The 12,803-nt window shown below is 34.7% G+C and overlaps 1 protein-coding gene across 1 annotated transcript in view; it reads right to left on the reverse strand.

Moving 5' to 3' along the window:
• Positions 1 to 1,829: 1,829 nt before the first annotated feature.
• The window catches only part of LOC132539341 (uncharacterized), a 36,301-nt gene continuing 25,327 nt past the window's right edge, over positions 1,830 to 12,803 (reverse strand). Inside the window, exons 11-15 of the mRNA XM_060193503.1 lie at positions 6,199 to 6,293; positions 5,669 to 5,767; positions 4,673 to 4,726; positions 3,259 to 3,407; positions 1,830 to 1,934 (exon numbers count right to left, since the gene is read on the reverse strand). Of these exons, the coding sequence (XP_060049486.1) occupies positions 1,830 to 1,934; positions 3,259 to 3,407; positions 4,673 to 4,726; positions 5,669 to 5,767; positions 6,199 to 6,293 (502 nt within the window). The remainder of the gene's footprint in view (positions 1,935 to 3,258; positions 3,408 to 4,672; positions 4,727 to 5,668; positions 5,768 to 6,198; positions 6,294 to 12,803) is intronic.

Here is a 12,803-nt window from a genome sequence, read left to right on the forward strand (position 1 = left end):
AAGCTTTCCCTCTACAGATGGGGAATCAGGGGCTTGAACCTGGGTCTTTGTGCACTGTGGTGTGTGCTTTAACCAGGTGTGCCACTGCCTGGCCCCTTAATTCCTTAAAAACTTCTGTAAAAATTCACACCGTAATAGAGAAAATAAAGAAAACCGAATGCATTCAGAAGGCTATTTAAAACTGTAAAGATGACAAATGTTTCCAAATTGTTTTGGTGACCATTTGTAGCTTCAAGCATAAATTGTGAAGTTTCTAAATAGAAAAAACATTGTGTTTGAGCTTTAGGTTGTAGCAGAAATAGTCTCTCAATCCTGAAAAATAGTTGCCAGCACACCTTATTGCCAGGAGCCAAGGCCTTAGCTAAGACTCTCATATAGCCGGTGAGAGGACATTCCGACTATTGGAACTGAGATTACCATCTAGCTGTTTGGGCTCACCCACCTCCCTGCCCCACTACCTTAGCAGAACTTCCTCCTTGTTTGTGTTTATATTGAGGCTGTAAAATAAAATTTTCAGAGCTTGATCAGACCTCCTGTCTTGCTCTCGTTCTTCGTGTCTCTTGTCCTTTCCATTCTCTTGCCCCCTACCCTAGGTTTCTGTCAATAACCCAGCAGACTGGGCACCTTATTCAGCACCAAATTGCTATCTCCTCCAACATAGGGTGGTGGCCCCCAAGCTCTTTCCACCACCTGCCCTCCATTTTTGAGTCCTTAGATCTGCTGAAATAGGTCACGATTTTCTAAAAGCACTTTATTAAGTTATAATTTAAAGCATGTGTCTTACTCATTTAAAGTGTATAAACTAGGGTCCCGGTGGTGGGTGGTGGTGCACCTGGTTGAGTGCACATGTTACAGTGCTCAGTGATCTGGGTTCAAGCCCCCAGTCTCAGCCTGCAGGAGGAAAGCCTCACAAGTGATGAAGCAGTGTGGTTGGTATCTGTCTCTCTGTCTGTCTATATATCTATCTCCTCTTTCCTTTTGATTTCTGGCTGTTTCTATCCAATAAATAAAGATAATAAAGTGTACAAATAAGAACATTAATGTATCAATTTTTGCAGCCACCACAATTATCAAAATTAATAAAATTTTAATCAAGTCCACAAGAAAATGTGAACTATTTAGCAGTCATTTCCTTCTTTAACCTCCCATCTGTATTTGGAAACTACTGATTCACTTTCCTCTCTATGAGTTTGTCTTTTCTTGGTATAATACATAAAGGGATTCACAGGAAATGCTTTCTTGTCAAAGACTGAAAGTCAAAAACATGTTAAGCAAAAGAAGTCAGACAAAAGCATAGTTATGACTATACAATTGCATATACCAAGGGGGAAGGTCATTAATAGAATAAATAACACTATTTAAGAATTATACTATTATCTACTTCATAAAATACAAATAAGAGACAGAATCCAAACTTCCAAGTTTTATTGGTTAAGCTTTTTCTTGCAGTTATATATTTGGAGAGATACACAGTTATCTGCTTTGAGACCTGATGAGAATAACATAGCACAATCTTTACCAGATGTCTGCCCTTTTATTCTGGAAAAGAGAATAAAGCATAATTCTTTTGCTGTGCTATATATAAACAATACAAAAGTGCACATTTTATATAACAAATAAAATAATGTTTTGAAAGGGGCATTTTCCCATAAACTACTAGTAAGCATTACTAGGAGACTAAGTATGTCATTCTAGAACACTACATTAATGTTTCATCTACTTAAACATCTTTATTCATACTATAATTCAATGTAAACAGAAATGTCAATATTCTTCTGAATTGTTCTATGTTACACTTCTCATAACATAAACAGCACTATTTAAAAATCTTACTCGAGTTTGAAAGTTGAGCCGTTTCTTGACCTCCAGGGCTGATCACTGCCTTCCCGAAAGACATCAATCCATGAAACAACAGATATGGAACTCAAAAATGTCTACGAAAACAAGAATTGAAATTTAAATAATCATCATCCCTGAAAACACACATCCTGAGGAAGTGCTTGTCCTTCCTAACCAAGAAACACCCAGGGAGGAGTGCATGTATGGTCAACAAAGAGAGTCCTATGATTGAAAGCTCTTTACCCAAGGAGGATTTTTAAAAATATTTATTTACTTATTTATTTTTCCTTTTGTTGTCCTTGTTTTTTTTATCACTTTTGTGGTTATTATTGTTGTTATTGATGTCGTTGTTGTTGGATAGGACAGAGAAAAATCAAAAGTGGAGGGGAAGACAGAGAGGGGGAGAGAAGGATAGACACCTACAGACCTGCTTCACTGCTTGTGAAGGGACCTCCCCCCTTCAGGTGGGAAGCCACGGGCTTGAACCAGGATCCTTACGCTGGTCCTTACGCTTCGCACCATGTGCGTTTAACCCTCTGTGCTATCTGCTAACCCCCCCCAGGAGGATTTTTATTCTCAAGGCCATAAGGCTCATGTCCCTGATCAGACACATCCCATAGAATGTCTCTTTAAATGTTGCATTCACACAATTCATCTTTGAAAATTAACAAACTACAGATAAATGCAAATATTAGAGGTGAGTTACAGAAACATTATATGGTAGTGGAAAAGGCAGAGAAAAGCATATACATATGCAATCACACACATAAAGTTCAAAACAAACAGAGACATCTATAGTAAAAGTTAATACAATGAATGATAAAAAGAAAGGGAAAGTGAAAACGTACATCAATGAAGTTGCTGGAGGATAAACACTGTTTTGTGATCTGATTTGTTATCACTGGTTCTTTTCACTGTATGATAAATGTTTATAGTCATACTATTTAGTTTCTTGATTGGATGAAAAATGTAATAGCTAAGTGCATCCTCTCATATCTGTGGCTCCAAGTCTCAGGTTCAACCCACCATAACACCATAACCAGAGCTGAGCAATGCTCTAGTTAAAAAAAGTATAGTCATATGGCATATTCTAAAAAGTAATAACTGGAAGATTAAATTCACATCCATGGTATAAAATATTACAAAGTCAAACAATGAAATATTATAAAGACTTAATTATTTTTAATATTTCTTTATTTATTTAAAGAGAGAGAGAAAGACTTGAATACTGGGATCCATTCTTACATAAGATATTGTTGGGAATTGAACCCAGGACCTGGGTACCTTAACAATGCAAGTGTAGTGCACTAAGTAGTTCTTATAATACTTTAAGGTAAATTACTAATATGTACAAAAATATAGATTCAATCTACAGACTGAAGCAAACTTTTAATAATATAATTGATACCTAAGTCTTACCACTTCTTCTTTATTATCGATGTAAAGCAGACTAGAGTTTTTAGAAGCACAATCCTTCACACTCTCATTCCACGTGTTCATTTCATGAGTATTGTAATAGCAATTGTTGGAATATGTAACCCAACCCTTTGGACAATGATTATACTTTTCTGACGAAGAAAGATGAAGCATTATTATAATTTTTATATTATTACATGAAAACTCATATACAAAAATTTCCATCCTACATATTCAGAAAGTCAGTGAGTTAAATGACTTTCAAAACCTTTTATCTTATTTTTTTGCTTTTCATGACTACAGTAATAGCAATTGTTGGAGTATGTAACCCAACCCTTTGGACAATGATAGCACTCTGATGAAGAAAGGCTAAGCATTGTTATCAAAGAGCTCTTATGTTTTAAAATGAAAATTCATTTATAATAATGTACATATATAAATATACATGTCCATGACAGCTATACATCCTCACAGGCTGATAGGTATAAAACAGATGTTTGTATAGTCCCATAGAAAAGGTTAGTCTCTCACCCTCTAAGTTATGTGCCCATAGAAGCAAAATTTCCCATCCTATATATTCAGAAAGTCTGTGAATTAAGTAGCTTTTAATTTATTATTATTATTTTAAGTTTTCAGTAAAAGAAAGAAATATGAAGGTACTGGCCCACCATCTCTCAATGATTAACTGTTCTTATGTGGAACCTGGGATGAAACCCAGGGTTTCAGCATGAAATACATGTGCTCTACCACTGAACCATTTCCTCAATCCTACATTATTTTTGTGTTTCAAGAAAACAATACTTATCATTTTAGAGAAGTAGGAAAATTATGCATTATCTCAAAACAGTTTTTTTTAAAAAATAAAATTTGTTACTTGTATAGTTATAGACATATTTATTTTTCCTGTTTTTATTTTCTTTCTTCATTAATGATTTAATGATGATTAGCACGATTGTAAGATAACGGGGGGTAGAATTCCACACAGTTCCTGCTACCAGAGTTCCGTGTTCCATTCCCTCCACTGGAAGCTTCCCTACTCTATATCCCTCTCTGGGAGTATGGACCAATGACATTTGTGGAGTGCAGAAGGTGGGAGGTCTGACTTCTGTAATTGCTTCTCCACTGGACATGGACATTGGCCAGTGAGTCCACATCCCAGCCTGTTTCTCTCTTTCCCTAGTGTCTGCAACTTGACACCAGATTTCTCAATAGGACTTGGACCATGCAATGCATCAAGATTCCTGATGGAAATTTTGATTTCTTTTGTTTTTTTCACTGGAGTATAATAGACAGAGAGAGATACAGGAAGAGAGAAAAGACCCCCCGATACATGATTATTTCGGCCTTGTCTAACATATAAATCAAATATTGAAAATGCTTAATATACGAAGCAAATATTGAAAAACAATGTATGTACCTTTCTGATTCCAAGCTTTTGGGGAAGAATTACTCTGCTCTGCTTCCACAGTATCTAGAAAGATTAAACAAATTTAAACGGACAAATTTCAATATAAGTAAATAATATTGATTTATTGATTTGAAGCTAGGTATTAGAGCCTGGGCAAGAGCTTCTGGGAAGCCCACTTTGGCTTGTATAAGCCCTGAATTCGATCCTAACACAAGTTGGGAGCTGTATGGAGCACAGAAAGTGTGGAAATGTGCTTTAGTACCTGTCCTCTCTGTCTCTCTGTTTGTTTATACCTGTCTTTCATTCTCTCTCTAAGCATATACAATAAAACCATTGGGTTAAGAAGATCATTCAATGCTATCGGGAATGTGTTACAGGCTGAATTAACTTCCTGTATCAAAATAAAATATTAGTTTGCTTATTACATTAATACATCATTTTAATTAATCATTTTAATTAATCATTTTAATTAATGTATAAATTACATTAATACATCATTTTGGGAAAGTACAAATATTCAAGAACAAGTTTCTCCATATTCCATGGCATATAGTTTAGCATATCTCAAGGATTAATTTATCTTTTATCAACATACTAACCAAACCTGACACCGCTTAGCTTCTGAGATCTGACAAGATTGGATGCATGCTGAGTAGTATGCCCTTATACTAATTTATATCCCAATAAGGCATTTTAGTCAGATAATGCATGCCTTTTGTGTTGTAAAATCTACAGACATGGTGTTATTGTTTATGAGAGTAAAATGCACTTTAGAATAAGACTGTTTACACTAATATTCAGTAATTTCATTTTTGTTTTTTAGAAAGTATTTTAATACACATTCCAAGTATTCGCATGTACTGTATGATATACTTGTGCCAATTAGAATAATCACCTCAAATCTAGTCTAAATGTACACACTCAAATTACACTTTTTTCAATGATATTATAAAGTGTAGGGAGACAACAATAATTAGGAGTGAAATTTATTTTAAAAAATCTTACAAGAAATAAGGACTGTGACTTTTACTATAGTGGACAACAAGACAAAACAGATGATTCCTAGAACCTCGGCCATCACCTTCCCTGGAGGGAATGGTAAACCTGCAGGGAGAGAAACAGAAACACTGAGAAAGGGGTTGTGGAAATATTTGCTTGATTTATGTAACTTAGAATCCATGGGTACTACCATTCAACTATTCATACACATTTGCATATGTGAGTATATATCTATATATACATAAATGCTATTGTAATGCTACTCACAAATGTATCATTTGTGTTTGTAAATATTAGTGGTCAAAACCAGATGGACAAAGAACACAAGATCACACGAATGAATGAAACCCATCTTAAGATTTCATATCAGAATGCCATCTTCAGCCTCATACGGTGACCCTCACAAATGTATCGTGAATATGTGAGCTTATCTCCTACTCTTTCACACTCTATGCATCCCAGATAAAAATCCTAGACTGGTTATATTAGGTTATTTGCTATTCTGTTGCTGAAATGTTGTTTTTGAGTGGCCTTACCTTTCATTTGCTGCCCTCTTGAGTCCAGATCCCTTTCTGGGTGATTTTGCCTTTGATCACTCATCTCTGCTGCTGTGTGCTGTGAGGGACCAGCTCTGTGAAGACTGTGCTTAAGTAACTAATAGGTGGTGCATGTGATGACCAGATCTTTAGTGAAGCTAATGTGGGTGGAGAGTGAGTGGAGTAATAGATATATTGCACTAGAAAAATCTGAAAACATGAACCATACTCTACCTTTGACAATAAAGCCATTTTCATACTATACGGATGTTTCAACTTGATTGGAACTATAAAAAGCAAAAGAATAGAACAAAACCACTGGGAATAAAGACATCTTTGAATAATAATAATTACTTCATTTGTAAAGTAGACTTCCACAGAATTGAAGATTACTATGGAGTTCAAATATAATTTAAGACTGGAGAGTTAGCTTATCAAGTAGTTCATGTGATTTGTCTTGTGTAGTCTCAGATTCAAACCCAAGAATAACACGGGAGGTGTTAAGACTACTAAGAAAACTTTGTTAAAGTGTCACTTCCTCTATCTGAATATAATGTTCCCCAGAGCAGTGAAGTCATGCATATATGAAATCCTAGTTCCAGAGACAGAAAATACCATTTAGAAAAAATATGGACCAGGTTTATTGCAAAGTTTGAAAACAAGCACTAGAGAGACGGCATAATTATGATGCAAAAAACTTTCATATCTGATGTTCTGAGGTCCCAGGTTCAATCCCCAGCACCACTGTAAGCCAGAGATGAGCACTGTTCTTGTCTTTCTCTTTATGACTTCCTCTGTGTGTGTCTCTCTCTGTCTCATTAAAATAAAATATTGAAACTAATTAATGTTTCATGGTTCATGAGGTGTTCTAAATTAGAGAAATAGCAATGCTTGCATTAATAGGAAATTTCTGCTATAAATTAATTTTTAGTGATAGTTGTTTATTAAAAGGATTGACACAGTAGCAGATGATACTTCACTACCTATTACTGCACAAATGGGAAGTTATTTCACATAGAGAAGACGTTACATGACATGAAATTGCAAATGTTGTCATGAGCAGGAGTCTCTTTCATCAGTATGTTGGTTCATTTGGAAAATACATTAGACTTTATAATTCAATTTGAATTTTATCAAAACTTCCTTATCCTGATTTTAGAAAACATTAACTTAGTTTTATTTAGCTAAAGAATTTGTATATTACATTTAGCCTTTATGATTAGATATATTCATTCCAAGTGTCTGCTTCTGAAGTCTGGACTAAATATTTAGTATTAAACTTTATAAATCCCCACAGAAACTACCTATAGGGTGTTAGGATAAATGATATTTATTTACAAACACAACTGTGCATGTGTTTAAGTACTTGTCTGTCTTCACTATGAAGAATTTGAATATTTTAAAAGTCCCTAGTGATTTTTTTTCCTTGTAGCTTGCTTTTTCTCAGAATTATTCAAGTAAAGATAGTGTTTTCACTGATTTGATTATACATGAACAGGATTTCAGTTACATCCTATCAAACATTTGCTATGTCCCACAGAATAAGATGATCCAGTAGAGATTTAAGAGAGTTGTCCACAACGTGGAGTATCGTCTAGTGGAAGACTACGTTGCACTTGTAAACAAATAGTATGTGTCATCTTCACAGACTGCTCTGTGAAGTCTCAGAGCGAAGCAGAGTTAAAAGATTCCATACCTGAGGATCACTGAAATCTGCACAGGAAATTCTTACATGTGAACTATTTGGAAGATAGTTTATTTTATCACAGAGCTTCAGAATGTAGGAAGCTTGTCACTCGTAGAGTTTCATTTACCTTTTTTTTTCTTGGCAAACACTTCTGTAGTTTCATTTATTTATTTTTTTTTTTCTTGGCAAACACTTCTGTAGAATGTTTTCATGTTCTTGTCAGGGGACAATATTAAAGGACTAAGAATTTGACCACTTTTTTTGTAGCTAACTTCCTTCTAAGTTACCAACATTGAAATGTGGCCTTGTTCAGAGTGCCTTCAGTGTTTTCATTTTTACACAAGCTTTCTAAATTTTGGCTTTTCTTAAGCTAAGTAACTACTATTTCTTTTATTTTGGACACATTGCAAAATTATTAAAATAATTTTGTAATTTATTAGCAATGCCAATTAATGCAGACTTTAAAATTTTGGAGTATTTTACTGCTTATATTCTGATATTTTAATTAAATTATATGTATGTGTGTATATCATGGTTCTGCTGCATCCAAAACATAAAATCATCCCAGCCTTTAACTTTAATGAAAGTTATATTAGACAAAAATTTATAATAAAATTTTATTATATTATACAAAAATTTATAATGCAATTTATAATACAAATTTAATCTGCAGGATAAAATGATATGCATACATACATATGCATATCATAGTTTAAAAATTATTGCAGTTTCTTTTTTGTTTTCTCATATGACAGTATTACCTTGTCTTTTTTTATAGCAAATAAAGTATAATTTCTTGTCTCCCTGAGATGGATACACACCATTCCCATCACCAGCTTGAGTTCTCCACGATATGTAGTTCTACTTATAAGTGAGATATTCAGTGTTCATCCTTCTTCTGGCATATCACACTTGGCATGATTCTTTAAGGATGGATGGTGGCTCAACCAGTAGAAAACATACATTACCGTGCACTTAGACCTGGGTTCTCATCATATGTTCAGTTGGTAGCAGGGAAGTTTCGTCAGCAATGAAGTAAAGCTGCAGTTAGCTTTCCTTTTCTCTTGTCTCCCCCCTCTCTTTCATATGTCTCCCACCCTCTATCACAAATGAGAAAGAAAGAAATGGCTACCAATGCAGTGGATTGTTGCAGACACTGAGCCACAGAAATAACCCTAGTGGATAGATAGATAGATAGATAGATAGATAGATAGATAGATAGATAGAGGTAAAGATATATAGAAAATTAATTTAGATGTGACAAAGAGAAGATATCATCATTTCTTACAACTGAGAAGTATGCCATTGTGTATTTGTACTATAGTTTTCTTATGCAATTATTTGTTCTTGGATATTTGGGTTGCTTTCAAGTGTGGGCTATTACAAATTCTGCTACTATGAACATAAATATGCAAGGATGAAGTGTTGGGGGGTACTCTCTACAGACTTTTGTGTACTTCTGCTTTCAGGTATACATTTTTCCCTGGTTATGGACACGTGTGAACATATGCTCTATCTCAGGGGACCTGGTTTATATCTAGGTTTGGGGACTTTATTGGGGAGTGGAACATCTGGAATGGAATTAGAGAATACTATGAAAGGAAAGGTCTCACCTGAGTGATGAAGCTGAAGGGATGTCATTCTACACCTGAAGTCTCTGGACACAGACTGAAGTGAAGCATATTGAGGTGGCACTTGTTGCGTTGATTAGGTTGCAATCAGTAGAGGCAATATTATTTGATATGAATTGAGAGAAGCATGCAGGAAAGTGGGCCCCACCGTAAAGTTCCAGCACTGGGGGAAATATAGGCTCTATAGTGGAAATGTAAGGTTCCTGATGTCTTAGGGTTCAAGAGGACAATGGATAGTTATTGTTATCATCACATTGTTTGGTAATTGGGTTAACTTTGAAAAGTCCCTTTGTTAGTGTTTGCTGTATAATACCCAGCATCTTGTATATAGCAGTGCCACCAGTTGGTTCTGTTCTACCTGGTCTAGACTTTTGAGAGAGTCAACATATCAAAGACTCAGCCTATGTATTAAAAAGACTCAGTCTGTGTTTTAAAAAGTTCTAGACATATGATCAATTTTTGTCACAAGTGTGTTTTGGCACTTCATTGTCATCTTCTGAACTGCCAATTCTTCAATTACATATCTTTGAAAGTTAATGACTGGCAGATTTTTTTTATATGTCCGCTGTCCACACTGTCCATCTGGATATCTTTGTTAGTAAAGATTCTGTCCATCTCTTCTCCCCATTTTAATGGAGGATTTTTTTCTCTTTCTTTTCTTTTCTTTCTTTTTTTTTTGTCTGAGTTTTGTGAACTTTGGGTATACATCTGAGCTGCCAAATTTATTTAATTTATTTATTCATCTGAGCTGACAGACAGACAGACACAGACAGAGAGAGAGACTACAGTACGAAAGCATCCTTCAAAGCAGTAGGGGCCAGGCTGAAACCTGGGTGTCCTGTACATCAAACCAAAGCACTATCCAAGTGAGTAGCACTCTGTGCAGGATGTGTGGAGCCTGTTTCCCCTGCAGATACAACTGAATCCCAGGAGAATTTTGTAGGATCCCCATAGATATAGGGCTTTGTTTTACTTCAGATGAAGATGGGGTATACCAGATGTAAGTCAGTCCAAGTGAGCAATTCCCAAGAACAGCACAATATACTCCAGTCCACAAGTTTCTCTGATAGCAGTGTACCAGTAAGGTGGGGTTTGCCAATGAAGCCTTGGTAAGATTTTTAGATTCTGTGTGAAGGAGCAGTACTTGTGGTGTAGCTTCCATAGTCAATGAGGTTCCACTGTAATTATTCATCACCTTAGGGTGTAGATACTGGCTGTGGCTGAAATTTTTGACAACAGTCCCTACTAGGGAGTGGGTGAACTCCTTCAGTTCTTGAGAATTACTAATCCTCTTGTCATCTTCATAGTTCATGTAAATAGACTCACATGATAAGTGACATTTTGTGGCTTGAATACCACAAATATAATCAAGCAAAAAAAGCAAAATTGAAAAGCCATGTATGTACACATGATTTGATTGTAAATCATTCAACAACTATTTCATGTGTCATTATTAGAAAAATGTAAAACATTGCTTTTTTTTTTTACCAGAGCACTGCTCATCTCTGGCTTATGGTGATACCTGGTAATGAACCTGGGAGCCGCAAATATGAAAATCTCTTTGTATAACCATTATGCTATTTACCGACTCCTGCCCAAACCATCCCATTTTATAACTTCTATAGTCATAATATTATTATCATTTCAATACATGTAAAGTTACCTAACACAATCCAAATGCCACTGGCTAATTCTAATGGTGTGCTTATAGTAATACATGTTTGCTTATCCACATCTCTCTGCTAAGGAGCCAGCTGAATGTAATGCAGTGCAGTTATCACTTGTATTATCTCTTTCCCTGTAATGAAGACTTATGCACACTTCCTTAGTAATATTTAAAAGTCTTCTAGGAAACAGCAATAATTATACAATTGATATATTGTAAGAAATACATTTTAAACTGCCAAGCCTTTTTCCATGATTATTAGTAGAAGTTGGATATTAGGAATACTATCTATTCCTGTTAGGAAATGATCTATTCATTCTTTAATATTTATAAAAAAATATTTCATTTACTACCACCCTCTTTATTCACGTTTACAATTCACCTTAAAATTGTTAATATAGTTCTATGGGACTGTTTGTTTTGCCTCCAGGGTTATTGCTGAGTTTTATGTATTTTTATACATAGTTTCTATATACTTACATTTTTCAAGATTTACATTAATTTGGGTATTGAGCCAGAACTGAGCAGTACTCTGGACTTTTTCTACTGTCTTGTTAAGCACAAGTAAATAAAATATTTTAAAAGAAAAAAAGAATGTTATTTCAAATATAACCATAAAAAAGTTACATGTTTACAAGATTTCTACCAGTACAAACATGATAGAGAAAACAAAGCAAATCAATGCTGGAAGAATAATGTGTGCAATAGGTAGGATAAAAGATTATTATAAAGATGCCTGCATTTTTCTTTGTTTTGCAGATTAGAGACAGCCTACAACACCACTAGCTGGGTTTTTTTTAATAAAGCTATATTGAGGTACAATTTATGAAGCAAAATTTATCCCTTGCTTTGTAGAAATGAAAAGATTTTAGTATATTCACAGACTTAGCAAATATCACTATTATCAAAATGGAAAAACATTTCCATCACTTCCAGAAGAAAAGCTGTGCAGACTGTTGTTTTCTCTTCCCATCTCCTTCAGTCCTTGACAAGCACTAATTCACCATCTGTCCTGTGGATTTATTTTTCCTTTATACTTCATATAAGTGGATTCACATTACAAGTGACCAGTTAGAAAGTTTGAATGCCATAGATATAATTTATCAAAAGAAGTTTTGGAATCAAAAGCCATGTATGTGTAGATTACTTGTGTTTATTTCAATAATTATTTCAAGTGCCGCTATTAATAAGTATAAAATAACCATTTGAAAGCTTCTGTAATCACAACTGTATTTCTTTTTATTTTATTTTTTATTTATTTAAGAAAGGAGACATTAACAAAACCGTAGGATAGGAGGGGTACAACTCCACACATTTCCCACCACCCCATCTCCATATCCCTTCCCCTCCTCTGATAGCTTTCCCATTCTCAGTACCCCCCAACACTTCATCTGCACAGCTGTATTCTTATTTCAGGAAATATTGTTTTCTATTTCCAATGCTGTGCTTGCAAAAATACATATTTGAAAATCCACAACTTTCTGCTACAGGGCCAGATGAATATAATGCAATGCAGTTATTATTTGGATCTGTGTGTCCTTTTATTCTGTAAAAAAGACAAATGCTCAATTCTGTATTCATACTGTATAGAGTCATCTAAGAAGAAACAGCAATTATACAT

This window comes from Erinaceus europaeus, chromosome 7 (genome assembly GCF_950295315.1).
Source record: "Erinaceus europaeus chromosome 7, mEriEur2.1, whole genome shotgun sequence".
NCBI lineage: Eukaryota > Metazoa > Chordata > Mammalia > Eulipotyphla > Erinaceidae > Erinaceus > Erinaceus europaeus.